At 47.8% G+C, this 15,173-nt stretch overlaps 1 protein-coding gene across 1 annotated transcript; it reads left to right on the forward strand.

Annotated features, from left to right (window-relative positions):
• The first annotated feature begins 5,221 nt into the window (after positions 1–5,221).
• On the forward strand, positions 5,222–14,586 carry LOC117010238 (serine/threonine-protein kinase TAO1-like). The gene is made up of 8 exons (XM_033084531.2): positions 5,222–5,412; positions 6,309–6,456; positions 8,547–8,618; positions 8,729–8,830; positions 10,185–10,230; positions 11,247–11,343; positions 13,242–13,355; positions 14,484–14,586. Exons 2-8 carry the CDS (start codon positions 6,322–6,324, stop codon positions 14,584–14,586), a joined length of 669 nt encoding a protein of 222 aa, XP_032940422.1. The 5' UTR covers positions 5,222–5,412; positions 6,309–6,321.
• Positions 14,587–15,173: the final 587 nt, after the last annotated feature.

Consider the following 15,173-nt stretch of genomic DNA (forward strand, 5'->3'; position numbering starts at 1 on the left):
GCAATATATCGCGACGCTGACTCCTCTATCGCGATATATCGTTACACCGATCCCTTTATCGTGATATATCGCAACACTGACCCCTCTATCGCGATATATCACAACACTGATCCCTCTATCGCAATATATCACGACGCTGATCCCTCTGTCATGATATATCACGATGCTGACCCCTCTATCGCGATATATCGTGACACTGACTCCCCTATCGTGATATATCACAACACTGACTGCCTTATTGCAATATATCACAACACCGATCCCTCTATCGCGATATATCACAACACTGACCCATCTATCGCGATATATCGCCATGCTGACCCCTCTATCGCGATATATCACAACGCTGACCCCTCTATCGCGATATATCGTTACACTGACCCCTCTATCGCGATATATCGCTACACCGACCCCTCTATCGCGATATATCGCCATGCTGACCCCTCTATCGCGATATATCGCGACGCTGACCCCTCTATCACCATGCTGACCCCGCTCTGTCCCCCCCCAGGCCGGGCTCGCCGCTGTGGCCGCTGCTGTGGGGGGGGGGAGGGGCGCTGGCGCTGCTGCTCGGGGCCGTGGCCGCGGCCGGAGCCGGAGCCGGAGCCGCCCCTCCCCCGTCACAGCCATGGCAGCCCCCGCTGGCGCTGTGCGCGGCCGCCGCCGTCGGGACGGTCCTGGAGCACCTGGGGACAGAGGGGACACGGCCGGGGACAGCGGGGACACGGCTGGGACAGGTGAGGGACACCTGGGGACATTGGGGACACAGCTGGGGACACACATGGGACAGGTGAGGGACAGTGGGGACACACCTGGGACAGGTGAGGGACATTGGGGACATTGGGGACACACCTGGGACAGGTGAGGGACACACCTGGGGACACGGCTGGGACAGGTGAGGGACACCTGAGTGACATCTGGGGACATTGGGGACACACGGCTGGGGACACGGCTGGGACAGGTGACGGACATTGGGGACACTGGGGACATGGCTGGGGACACACGTGAGACATTGGGGACACGGCTGGGACAGGTGAGGGACATTGGGGACATTGGGGACATGGCTGGGGACAGGTGAGGGACATTGGGGACATTGGGGACACACCTGGGGACACATCTGGGGACATTGGGGACACACCTGGGACAGGTGAGTGACACTGGGAACACACCTGGGGACACCTGGGGACACAGCTGGGACACCTGAGGGACACCTGGGGACATTGGGGACACACCTGGGACAGGTGAGGGACACACCTGGAGACACCTGGGGACACAGCTGGGACAGGTGAGGGACAGTGGGGACACACCTGGGGACATCCAGGACACGCCTGGGGACATTGGGGACACAGCTGGGATTTTGCAGGTGAACGGTCACGGCGACAGCGGTGACACCAACGGGGACCCGGGGGACACCTGGGGACAGCTGGACACACCTGGGGACACCTGGGACACACCTGGGGACACTTGGAGGACACGTGGGGACATTGAGAATGGACCTGGGGACATCCAGGACACCTCTGGGGACACCTGGGACACACCTGAGAACACCTGGGGACACCTGAGGACACCTGGGGACATCGAGCAGGGACCTGAGGACATCAAGGACACACCTGGGGACACCTGGGACTCACCTGGGGACATCCAGGACACACCTGGGGACACCTGGACACACCTGAGGACACCTGGGGACATCAATAAGGGACCTGAGGACACCTGGGACACATCAGGGGACATTGGGGACACCCCAGGGGACATTGGGGACACCCCAGGGGACACCTCAGGGCCGTTGTCACCCCAGCCCAGGTGGCCCCAGGTGTCCCCACCCCCCCCCAAACGGCCCCGAGTGTCCCCAGATGTCCCCAAACCCCCAAATCCTGTCCCCAAACCCCCAAATTCCGTCCCCAACCCCCCCCCAGAAACGTCCCCAGACCCCTCTGGATGTCCCCAAACGTCCCCACCCCCTCCCTGTCCCTACTCCGCGTCCCCCCCCGACCTTTGGCTCCTCCCCGGGGGGCGCCCCCCGCCCGTCCCCGCCCGCCGCGCCGTCCTGGCGCGCCGCTCCCCCGTCTTCGCCGCCATGTTGGGCGGGGCCTTCCTGGAGGGCCGCCGCGCCACCGTGGCCGTCGGCCGCTGTCCCCGCGTCCCCCTGCTGCTGCTGCTGCATTTCCTGCACGGCTGCGGCCGCCGCTGTCCCCTGCTGTCCCCTCCCCCCGGCGCGGCGGCGCTGGGGCTGGCGCTGGCGCTGGCCCGGCGGTTCTTGGTGGCCGGGTTCGATGATTTGGTGGCCGCCGCGGCGCGGGGGAGCCCCCCGGTGCTGTGGGGGTTGGCCGAGCGCTGGGGGTGTCCCCAACTGGCCGCCAGGGTGGCCAGGGAGGTGCTGCTGGGCGGGGGAGGGGCGGTGGCGGTGGCCGGCAGGATGGCGGCGGTGGCCGCGGTGGCCTCGGAGCCGGCGGCGCTGGCCCAGGCCTGGCTGGGGGTGCTGAGCCCCTCCCCCGGCCGGCTGGAGGTGGGGGGAGGGGGGGTCTGGGACCCGCTGCTGCTGGGGGAGGGGGAGGGGGACGTCGTGGAGAGCGAGGGTGACGTCATGGATGATGGTGATGACGTCATGGGTGATGGTAATGACGTCATGGATGAGGAGGGTGACGTGGGAAATGAGGGTGACGTCATGGGAAATGAGGATGACGTCATGGGAAATGAGGATGACGTCATTGGACGTGATGATGACGTCATTGGAAATGAGGGTGACGTATGAAATCAGGACGACGTCATGGATGACGATGATGATGACGGTGACGACGTCATTGGAAATGAGGATGACGTCATGGGAAATGAGGATGACGTCATTGGGCGTGATGATGACGTCATGGGAAAGGAGGACGACGTGTGAAATGAGGATGATGTCATGGATGATGATGATGATGATGATGATGATGACATCATTGGAAATGAGGATGACGTCATGGGAAATGATAATGATGTCATGGATGATGATTATGACGTCATGGATGAGGAGGGTGACACGGGAAATGAGGGTGACGTCATTGGAGGTGATGGTGACGTCACGGATGACAATGACGATGACGATGATGACGTCATGGGAAATGAGGATGACGCCACAGAGAGCGATGATGTCATGGGAAAGGAGCGTGACGTCATGGCAAGTGAGGATGACGTCATTGGAGATCATGTCGGCGTCATGGGAGAAGAAAATGACATCACATGAAATGAGGATGACGTCATGGATGATGAGGGTGACGTCATTGAAAGAGAGGATGACGTCATTGAAAGCGAGTGACATGGGAAATGATGACGTCATGGATTGTGAGGATGACGTCATTGAAAGCGAGTGTGACATGAGAAATGAGGATGACGTCATTGGAAATGAGGATGACGTCATGGATGATGATGGTGACGTCACGGAGAGCGAGGCTGACGTGGGAAATTACGATGACATCATGGGAAATGAGGATGACGTCATGGGAAATGAGGGTGATGTCATAGATAATGAGGATGACGTCATGGGAGATCAGCATGGCGTCATGGATGATGAGGATGACGTCATAGGAAACGATGATGACGTCATCGAAAGAGAGAATGATGTTAAGAATGAGGATGACGTCACGGGAAAGGAGGATGACGTCACGGGGAAATAGTATGACGTCATGGAGAGTGATGACGTCATGGATGATGAGGATGACGTCATTGAAAGTGACGATGACAACATGGAGAGCGATGACGTCACGGGAAATTAGGATGACGTCATGGGTGATGATGGCGTCATGGATGACGTCATAGAGGGGGGCGGGGTCGCGGTGAAAGGGATTTTGGGGACACCAGGAATGACCCTGGGGATAAATTTGGGGACCCCAAAAAAACCCTGGGAACCCTAAAAAACCTTAGGGACAAATTTGGGACCCTGGGGACAAATTTGGGGACCCCCAAAAAAGGATTTGGGGAATTTTTTGGGACCCCAAAATCACCTTGGGGACAAATTTGGGACCTTGGGGACCCCAAAAATGTCCCTGGGGACAATTTGGGGACCTTGGGGGGGGGGGACAAATTTTGGGGACCTCGATGACGTCACCGGGACCCTCCCCCCGAATTTTTTTGGGGACCTCGCTGGAAAATTTGGAACCTTCTGGAAAAAAAAAAAAAAAAAAAAAAATTGGGGACCTGGTGACATTTTGGGGACCTCGCTGGAATTTTTTGGGACCTTCTGGAAAATTTTGGGGACCCCGAATTTCCCCTCCCCCCCGAGGGTGGGGGAGGGGAGAAAATTTTTTGTTTTGTTTTTATTTTTTAATTTTTTTTTTTTTTTGGGGTGAATCCGGGCGGTTTTGGGGTCGTGTTTGGCGCGAGAATAAAAAAAAATTGAAAGTGCTGAAAGTGTGAGATTCCAAAAATCCCTTAAAATTAAAAAAAAAAAATCCCAAATACCTCCGAAAAAATCCCTTAAAAATTCCCCCCAAAATTCCCAAAACCTTCCGAAAAAATAAAAAAAAATCCCCTAAAAATTCCCCAAAAAAATCCCAAAAAATCTCCCAAAAAATCCACAAAACCCCGCCTCTTTCCCGTGACCACGCCCCTTTTGCCTTTTATGGGCATTTGCGACTCGTACCGCCCACATTTCCTTATACGGATATGATCACGCCCACAAAACTGAAAACAAGGCGTGGCCATAGAGGACGCGTGGCTTAACCCGGAAGTTGTTACCGGAACAATCCACGCGCCTCGTCCAATCAGATTCGTCGGTTCCGCCCCCATGATTCTCCCAGCCAATCACGCGCGAGGGGTGGGGCCATGGAGGGTTCCGTTACTCCCTAAACAGGCCGTGACGTCACGGCAGGAGGATTTTGACGTCACTCTCTCCTGCCCTTAGCGCTTTTTCCCCTCAGAACCCACCGAGACCCTCCGTGCTCCACCCGGCCCCATCGCCGCCATCTTTCCTCCCCCTCACATCTTCCCGCCTTCCCCTCTCTCCTCTCCCATCCAATCACATCCCTTTCCTCCCCTCATCGCCCCGCCCCCTTCCCTTCTCCACCAATAGCCCGTCCGATTTTTCCCGCCGCGCTCTCTGATTGGCTATCGCAAACCCCGCCCAACTCCTGGCACGCTCACGCCTTGCGCACCTTCACTGACGTCACCACGCACGGCGTGACCACGCCCCTTTCCTCTCCTCACGCCGGCGCCATCTTGCCTGGGGCGCTGAGGCGGCACCGGGGGGGTTCCCCCCCCCCCCCCGCCCCGGCCGCTTTTTTGAGGAAAATCTCGGCGATTTTGGGGCTTCTCGAACCGTCCCCACCTCCAAGAGGCGTCGGGGGGAGACCGGAGCCCCCCCCCGGAGCTGCAGCAGCCGGGGGGGGGCGGCCCGGGCTCCCCCAGCGCCCGCCGGGCCCGGAGCTGGAGCCGCCGGTGAGGGGGGGGGGGGGGCGGCCTGAGGGGAAAATCAAAATTTGGGGAAAAGTCCTGAGGGAATTTGGGGATTTTTGGGGTTTTTCGTGGGGTTTGGGGCGGTTTTTGGGGGGAGTTTGTGGGAATTCTGAGGGGATTTTTGGGGGGAGGTTGTGGGAATTTTTGTGGAATTTATCGGGATTTTGTGGGGATTTTTGTGGGAATTCTGAGAGGATTTTGTGGGAATTTTGAGGGGATTTCGGGGAGATTTTGTGGGAATTTTTGTGGGAATTTTTGGAGAATTTGTCCGGATTTTGTGGGGATTTTTCTGAAAATTCTGAGGGGATTTTGTGAGAATTTTGAGGGGATTTTGGGCCAGTTCTGTGGAGAATTTTTTTGGAATTTTGTGGAATCTCTGAGGGGATTTTTGGGCGATTTTTGTGGAAATTTTGGGGTGATTTTGGTGGGAATTTTGAGGGAATTTTGTGGCAATTTTTGTGGGAATTTTTTTAAGATTTTATGGGAATTTTGTGATGATTTTCTTCAAATTAGGAGGGAATTTTGGATTGATTTTATGAGAATTTTTGAGGTAATTTTGTGGGAATTTTTGGAGATTTTATGGGAATTTTGCGGGAATTGTTGTGGAAATTTTGTACTGATTTTGTGGGAATTTTTGTGGGAATTTTAGGTGAATTTTGAGGTAATTTGTGGCAATTTTTGTGGAATTTTTTGAAGATTTTATGGGAATTTTGGGGTGATTTTCTGGAATTTTTTGTGGAAATTTTGTGGGAATTTTGTGGAGATTTTCTCCAACACTCCCAAAGAATTTTGTGCTGATTTTTCTGGGATTAATTTCAATAAAATTTGATTTCTTTCTAACAGAATTTCAAATAAATTTCATTTTTTTTCCCCCCCAGTTTTGTTTTTACCATGCCAGCTCCTCGGCCCCGCCCCGGGAGCCTCCGGGACCCCGAAATCTCCGAATTGTTCCTCAAGGAAGATCCTGAAAAAATTTTTGGGGATTTGCAGGAGATTGGACACGGAAGTTTTGGGGCTGTGTTCAGCGTGAGTGAGAAAAAATCCAATTTTTAAAATTGAAATGGAGCTGAAAATGGAATGAAATGATAAAAAAATGGCTCAAAATGGGTGAAAAAACATCAAAAATTTTCTTCAAAATGACCATGAAAATTGTCTCACATCCTAAAAATTCCCAAAATCCCCCTAAAAATTCCTTTAGATCCTAAAAATCTGCCTAAAAATTCCTTTAAATCCTAAAAACCAAAAAAAATCCTCAAAATCTTCCTAGGACTTCATTTAAATTCCCCAAAATCCTCCTAAAAATTCCTTTACATCCCAAAAATCCCCTTTAAACCCCCCTAAAAATCCCAAGAAATCACAGAAACCCTTCTAAAAATTCCTTTTATTCCCAAAAACCCCAAAAATTCCCCAAATTCCCCTAAAAATTCCTTTAAACCCCTCTAAAAATTCCTTTAAATCTCAAAAATCCCCCTAAAAATTCCTTTTAAGCCCCCAATCCCCCTAAAATCCTCCTAAAATCCACCTAAAAATCCCCAAAATCCTCCTAAAAATCTCCAAAATCCCTCTAAAAATTCCTTTAAATCCCAAAAATCTTCCAAAAACTCCTTCTAAAAATTTTTCTAGATGCCAAAAAGCAAAAAAAATCCTCCTAAAAATTCCTTTCAACTCCAAAAATCTCCCTAAAAATTCTTTTAAATCCCAAAATCCCCCTAAAAATTCTTAAAATCCCCTAAAAATTCCTTTAAACCTCAAATTTCCCTTAAAAATTCCCTCAAACCTCCCTAAAAATCCTTTAAAAATCCTTCCTAAATCTTAACAATCCCCTAAAAATCCCTCCAAACCCCAAAATTTCTTCCAAAAAATCCCTCTAAAAATTTCTTTCAATACCACAAACCCCAAAAAATCTCCTTAAAAATGTCTTTAAACCCCAAAATCTTCCCAAAAATCCCCCTAAAAATTCCTTTCAACCCCAAAATCTTCCAAAAATCCCCCTAAAAATCCCTTTCAACCCCAAAATCTTCCCAAAAATCCTCCTAAAAATCCCTTTAAATCCCAAAATCTTCCAAAAATCCCCCTAAAAATCCCTTTCAACCCCAAAATCTTCCCAAAAATCCCCCTAAAAATCCCTTTCAACCCCAAAATCTTCCCAAAAATCCCCCTAAAAATCCCTTTCAACCCCAAAATCTTCCAAAAATCCCCCTAAAAATCCCTTTAAACCCCAAAATCTTCCAAAAATCCCCCTAAAAATCCCTTTAAACCCCAAAATCTTCCAAAAATCCCCCTAAAAATCCCTTTCAACCCCAAAATCTTCCCAAAAATCCCCCTAAAAATCTCTTTAAACCCCAAAATCTTCCAAAAAATCCCCCTAAAAATTCCTTTCAACCCCGAAATCTTCCCAAAAATCCCCCTAAAATCCTTTTCAACCCCAAAATCTTCCCAAAATCCCCTAAAAATTCCTTTCAACCCCAAAATCTTCCCAAAATCCCCCTAAAAATCCCTTTAAACCCCAAAATCTTCCAAAAATCCCCCTAAAAATCCCTTTCAACCCCAAAATCTTCCCAAAATCCCCCTAAAAATCCCTTTCAACCCCAAAATCTTCCAAAAATCCTCCTAAAAATTCCTTTCAACCCCAAAATCTTCCAAAAATCCCCCTAAAAATTCCTTTAAACCCAAAAATCTTCCCAAAAATCCCCCTAAAAATCCCTTTCAACCCCAAAATCTTCCCAAAATCCCCCTAAAAATCTCTTTAAACCCCAAAATCTTCCAAAAAATCCCCCTAAAAATTCCTTTCAACCCCGAAATCTTCCCAAAAATCCCCCTAAAAATCCTTTTAAACCCCAAAATCTTCCCAAAAATCCCCCTAAAAATTCCTTTAAACCCTAAAATCTTCCCAAAAATCCCCCTAAAAATTCCTTTAAACCCCGAAATCTTCCCAAAAATCCCCCTAAAAATCCCTTTAAACCCCAAATTTCCTGCAAAAATCTCCGTAAAACCCCAAAAAAACCCCTAAAAATCCCCAAAAATCCCTCTAAAAATCCCAAAAAATCCTTCTAAAAATCCCCTAAAAATTTCCCCAACCCCCAAATTTCCAGAAATTTCCCCCAAATCTTTTCCAGGCTCGTGACCTTCGCTCCCAGGAGCTCGTGGCCATCAAGAAAATGTCCTACAGAGGCCGGGCCTCCAACGAGGTAAAAACCCCCAAAAAAACCCAAAAAAACCCCAAAATTTCAATTATAAAATTTCTATAAATTAATAAAATTTGGAACAAACCCCAAATTTTTGTTGATTGACCCCCCAGAAGTGGCAGGACATCGTCAGGGAGGTGAAGGTGCTGCAGAGGATCCGGCACCGCAACGCTGTGGGGTTCAGGGGGTGCTACCTGAGGGACAACACGGCCTGGGTGAGGAAATTTGGGGTTTTTTGGGGGGGGTTTGAGGGGTTTTATTGGGATTTTTTGGGATTTTATTGGGATTTTATTGGGATTTTTTGGGGATTTTTTTGGGATTTTTTAAAAATTTTTTTGGGATTTTTATAGAATTTATTTGGGATTTTTTAGAATTTTTTGGGGGTTTTTTAAGATTTTTTTTGGGATTTTTTTAGAATTTTTTTTGGGATTTTTTAGAATTTTTTGGGGATTTTTTTAGAATTTTTTTGGGATTTTTTAAAAATTTTTTAGGATTTTTTGGGATTTTTTTGGGATTTTTTTAGAATTTTTTTGGGATTTTTTTTGGGATTTTTTTGGGATTTTTTTAGAATTTTTTTGGGATTTTTTTAGAATTTTTTTGGGATTTTTTTTTAGAATTTTTGGGAATTTTTTAAGAATTTTTTTAGAATTTTTTAGGGATTTTTTGGGATTTTTTAGGGATTTTTTTTGAGATTTTTTTAGAATTTTTTTGGGATTTTTTAGAATTTTTTGGGGATTTTTTAGAATTTTTTTGGGATTTTTTAGAATTTTTTTGGGATATTTTTAGAATTCTTTTGGGATTTTTTTAGAATTTTTTGGGGATTTTTTAGATTTTTTTTGGGATTTTTTAGAATTTTTTGGGGATTTGTTTGGGTTTTTTCGGGATTTTTTTAGAAATTTTTTAGGATTTTTTTTTAATTTTTTGGGGGATTTTTTTTAGAATTTTTTTAGGATTTTTTTTAGGATTTTTTGGGGATTTTTTGGGGATTTTTTGGGGATTTTTTTTTGGAATTTTTTTGGGATTTTTTTTAGGATTTTTTTTAATTTTTTTGGGATTTTAAAAAAAATTTTTTGGGATTTTTTTAAATTTTTTTGGGATTTTTTGGGATTTTTTTGAGATTTTTTTAGAATTTTTTTGGGATTTTTTTTCAATTTTTTTGGGATTTTTTTAGAATTTTTTGGGATTTTTTTAGAATTTTTTTGGATTTTTTTCAATTTTTTTGGGATTTTTTTTTTGGGTGTTTTTGGGATTTTTTAAGGATTTTTTAGAATTTTTTGGGGGATTTTTTAGGATTTTTTTGGGATTTTTTTAGGATTTTTTTGGATTTTTTAGAATTTTTTTTTGATTTTTTAGAATTTTTTTGGCATTTTTTAAAAATTTTTTGGGGGATTTTTTAGAATTTTTTGGGGATTTTTTGGGATTTTTTGCTGGAAATTTTGGGGTTTTTTGGGGGAATTTTGGGATTTTTTTTGTTGTTTTTTCTGAGGGGATTTTGGGTGAAATTTTGGGAGAATTTTGGGTGAAATTTTGGGAGAATTTTGGGTGAAATTTTGGGATTTTTTTCCCCAGCTGGCCATGGAATTCTGTGTGGGATCAGCCCTGGACCTGCTGCAAGGTTGGAACTGGGAAATTGGGAAAAATTTGGGAAAAATTTGGGAAAAATTTGGGGAAAATTGGGAAAAAATTGGGAAAATTTGGGAAAAATTTGGAAAAAATTTGGGAAAAATTTGGGAAAAATTTGACATTTAAGTGGAAATTTTGGGGTCTGAACACGGAATTTTTGGGATTTTTTTTGGGAATTTTTGGGAATTGAAATAGAAAATTTTGGGGGATTTTAAAGGGAATTTTTGGGGAATTTTGGAGGGGATTTCAAGGGAATTTTTTGGGATTTAAGGAAAAATTTTGGGGAGGTTTTGATTGAATTTTTGGGGGAAACTTTTGGGGTTTAAGGAGAATTTTTGGGGATTTTTTTGAGGTGATTTTGGGATGTTTTGGGGTTTTTTTGGGATTTTTTGGGCTGATTTTGGGATAACTTTGGGATGTTTTTAGGTGTATTTTGGGAATATTTTTGGGGTGGTTTTTGGATATTTTTGGGTTAATTTTGGGACATCTTTAGGGATATTTTTGGGACATTTTTGGGCTATTTTTGGGACATTTTTGGGACATTTTTGGGTGATGTTTGGGATAATTCTGGGTGATTTTTGGGATATTTTTGGTTTAATTTCAGGTTAATTTTGGGTGATTTTTGGGTTAATTTTGGGTGATTTTTGGGTTAATTTCAGGTTAATTTTGGGTTAATTTTGGGATATTTTTGGGGTTATTTTTGGGTTAAATTCATGTTAATTTGGGTGATTTTTGGGAAATGTTTGGGACATTTTTGGGACATTTTTGGGTGATTTTTGGGTGATTTTTGGATTAATTTTGGGTGATTTTTTGTTGATTTTTGGGACATTTTTGGGTGATTTTTGGGTGATTTTTAGGACATTTTTGGGTGATTTTTGGGACATTTTTGGGTGATTTTTGGGACATTTTTTGGGTGATTTTTGGGCCATTTTTTGGGTGATTTTTGGGTCAATTTTGGGACATTTTTGGGTTCATTTTTGGGCCATTTTTTGTTGATTTCCCCCCCAGGGCAGCAGGAGCCGCTGCGGGAGGAGCAAATCGGGGCCATCATTGAGGGGGCCCTGCAGGGGCTGAGCTACCTGCACGGCCTGGGGGTCATCCACAGGTACCTATAGAATGTATACATCACCCTATAGATCATCCTACAGAGCCTATAGATCATCCTGAGCCTATAGATCATCCTATAGATCCACCCTGAACCCACAGCTCTGTGAGCCCCTGAGCTACCTGCACGGCCTGGGGGTCATCCACAGGTACCTATAGAATCTATAGATTATCCTATAGATCCTATACATCATCCTACAGAGCCTATAGATCCTATAGATCATCCTATAGATCCACCCTGCCCCCACAGCTCTGTGAGCCCCTGAGCTGCCTGCACGGCCTGGGGGTCATCCACAGGTACCTATAGAATCTATAGAATATCCTATAGAATATCCTATAGATCCTGTACAGCATCCTACAGAACCCATAGATCCTATAGATTATCCTATAGATCCACCCTAAGCCCACAGCTCTGTGAGGCCCTGAGCTGCCTGCACGGCCTGGGGGTCATCCACAGGTACCTATAGAACCTATAGAACATCCTATAGATCCTATAGAGCACCCTATAGATCATCCTGAGCCTATAGATCATCCTATGGATCCACCCTGCCCCCACAGCTCTGTGAGCCCCTGAGCTGCCTGCACGGCCTGGGGGTCATCCACAGGTACCTATAGATCCTATAGAACCTATAGAATATCCTATAGATCCTATAGAGCATCCTACAGAGTTCATAGACCATCCTGAGCCTATAGATTATCCTATGGATCCACCCTGCCCCCACAGCTCTAGGTGCCCCTGCACGGCCTGGGGGTCATCCACAGGTACCTATGGAATCCATACATCACCCTATAGATCCTATACATTATCCGACAGACCCTATAGATTGTGTACATCATCCTACAGAGCCTACAGCTCCTATAGATCATCCTACAGCTCCTGTAGATTATTCTATAGGTTTTATAGATTATTTTGGTCCTATAGATCCGCCCTGATCCTATAGATTCACCCTGACCCTATAGGTTCACCCTATGGATCTCTGGCAGTGCCACTGACCCCGTGACCTTTGATCTCCTGACCTTTGACCCCACCCCAGGGACATCAGAGCTTCCAACATCCTGCTGGGCTCCCCAGTGACCCCAAACCCCAGTGACCTTTAACCTTTGACCCCTGATCTTTCACCCCCATACCTGAGTGACCCCATAACCTTTGACCTTTGACCCACTGTTCTCTCTAACCCCTGACCTTTGACCCCCCAGGGACATCAAGGCTTCCAACATCCTGCTGGGTGATCTCAGTGACCTCAAACCCCAGTGACCTTTAACCTTTGACCCCTCATACCTGTGTGACCGCTGACCTTTGACCCCTGATTCAGATGACCTCTGATCCCTGACCTTTGACCCCCAGGGACATCAAGGCCTCCAACATCCTGCTGGGTGATCTCAGTGACCTCAAACCCCAGTGACCTTTAACCTTTGACCCCTCATGCCTGGGTGACCCCTGACCTTTGACCCACTGTGCTCTCTAACCCCTGACCTTTGACCCCCAGGGACATCAGAGCTTCCAACATCCTGCTGGGTGTTCCCAGTGACCTTTAATCTTTGACCCCATACCCCTAAACTGTTCCACCCTACTGACCCCTGACCTTTGACCCCCGATTCTAATGACCTTTGACCCCTTTGGGATCTCAAGGCCTCCAACATCCTGCTGGGCTACCCAGAGACCCCAACCCCTGGTGACCTTTAACCTTTGACCCCCGATCTTTCACCCCCGTACCTGAGTGACCCCTGACCTTTGACCCCTGATTCTAATGACCTTTGACCTCTTTGGGATCTCAAGGCCTCCAACATCCTGCTGGGCTCCCCTGGTCACATCAAACCTCACTGACCTCTGACCCCTGACCTCTGACCCCCCTGACCTTTGACCCCCATAACCTTTGACCCCTGACCTTTGACCCCCAGGGACATCAAGGCCTCCAACATCCTGCTGGGCTCCCCGGGTCAGGTCAAGCTCGGCGACTTCGGCTCGGCCGCCGTGGCCACCCCGGCCAAGAGCCTGGTGGGGACGCCATATTGGTGAGGGGGAGGGGAATGGGGGAGGGGATGGTGATTGATTGGGGGAGGGGAATTGGGGTGGGGACGCCATATTGGTGAGGGGGAGGGGAATGGGGGAGGGGACGCCATATTGGTGAGGGGGGAGGGGAAATTGGGGTGGGGATGGTGATTGATTGGGGGAGGGGATGGTGATTGATTGGGGTGTGGGGGAGGGGAAATTGGGGTGGGGACGCCATATTGGTGAGGGGGGAGGGGAGGGGATGGTGATTGATTGGGGGTGGGGGAGGAAAATGGTGATTGGGGGAGGGGAGGGGATGGGGATTGGGGGTGGGGGAGGGGCAGGGGAATTGGGGTGGGGACACCATATTGGTGAGGGGGGAGGGGAGCGGATGGTGATTGGGGGTGGGGGAGGGGAAATTGGGGAGGGGAGGGGAATGGGGGGTGGGAGAGGGGAATTGGGGTGGGGATGGTGATTGGGGGTGGGGACGCCATATTGGTGAGGGGGGAGGGGAATGGGGGAGGGGATGGTGATTGGGGGTGGGGGAGGGGATTGGGGGAGGGGATGGTGATTGATTGGGGTGTGGGGGAGGGGATGGTGATTGGGGTGGGGACGCCATATTGGTGAGGGGGGAGGGGAGTGGGGGAGGGGATGGTGATTGATTGGGGAGGGGATGGTGATTGGGGTGGGGGAGGGGATTGGGGTGGGGGAGGGGAATTGGGGGTCACATCCCTGGTGGGGACGCCATATTGGTGAGGGGGGAGGGGAGGGGATAGTGATTGATTGGGGGGTGGGGGAGGGGATGGTGATTGGGGTGGGGGAGGGGAGTGGGGGAGGGGATGGTGATTGGGGTGGGGGAGGGGAATGGGGGAGGGGATGGTGATTGGGGGGTGGGGGAGGGGAATTGGGGTGGGGGTGGTGATTGATTGGGGTGGGGGAGGGGAAATTGGGGTGGGGACTCCATATTGGTGAGGGGAGAGGGGATAGTGATTGGGGTGGGGGAGGGGATTGGGGTGGGGGAGGGGATTGCGGACCCCCTACTGGTGAGGGGGGAGGGGAATGGATGGTGATTGGGGGGTGGGGGAGGGGGAATTGATTGGAGGATTTTGGGGAGGGGTCTGAGGGCGCTTTTTGCCCCTCCCCCACCCCAGGATGGCCCCCGAGGTGATCCTGGCCATGGACGAGGGGCGCTACGACGGCAGAGCCGACGTCTGGTCCCTGGGGATCACCTGCATCGAGCTGGGTGATGATTGAGGGGGGTTTGGGATTTTTGGGATTTTTTGGGGATTTTTGGGGATTTTTTGGGGATTTTTTGGGATTTTTTTGGGATTTTTTTTATTTTTTGGGATTTTTTTGAGATTTTTTGGGATTTTTTTGGGGATTTTTTGGGGGATTTTTTGGGGATTTTTTGGGATTTTTTGGGATTTTTTTGGGGATTTTTTGGGGATTTTTTGGGGGTTTTTTGGGGGATTTTTTGGATTTTTTGGGGATTTTTTTAATTTTTCTTTTATTTTTTTTTATTTTTTGGGGGAATTTTGGGGATTTTTTTAGGATTTTTTGGGGGTTTTTTGGGATTTGTTGGGGAGTTTGGGGGGAATTTTTGGGATTTTTTGGGGGGGATTTTTTTGCATTTTAAGGATTGAATTTTGGGCTGAACTTGGAGATTTTTGGGTTCAATTTGAAGATTTTAGGCTGCAAATTTTGGGTTAAATTTTGATTTTTTTGGGGTCAATTTTGGGGTTTTTTGGGTGAATTTTGGGGTTTTTTGGGTGAATTTTTGGGGTGAATTTTGGGGTTTTTTGGGTGAATTTTTGGGGTAAATTTTGGGGTTTTTTGGGTGA

The sequence above is a fragment of the Catharus ustulatus genome, chromosome 40, assembly GCF_009819885.2.
Source record: "Catharus ustulatus isolate bCatUst1 chromosome 40, bCatUst1.pri.v2, whole genome shotgun sequence".
Classification (NCBI taxonomy): domain Eukaryota; kingdom Metazoa; phylum Chordata; class Aves; order Passeriformes; family Turdidae; genus Catharus; species Catharus ustulatus.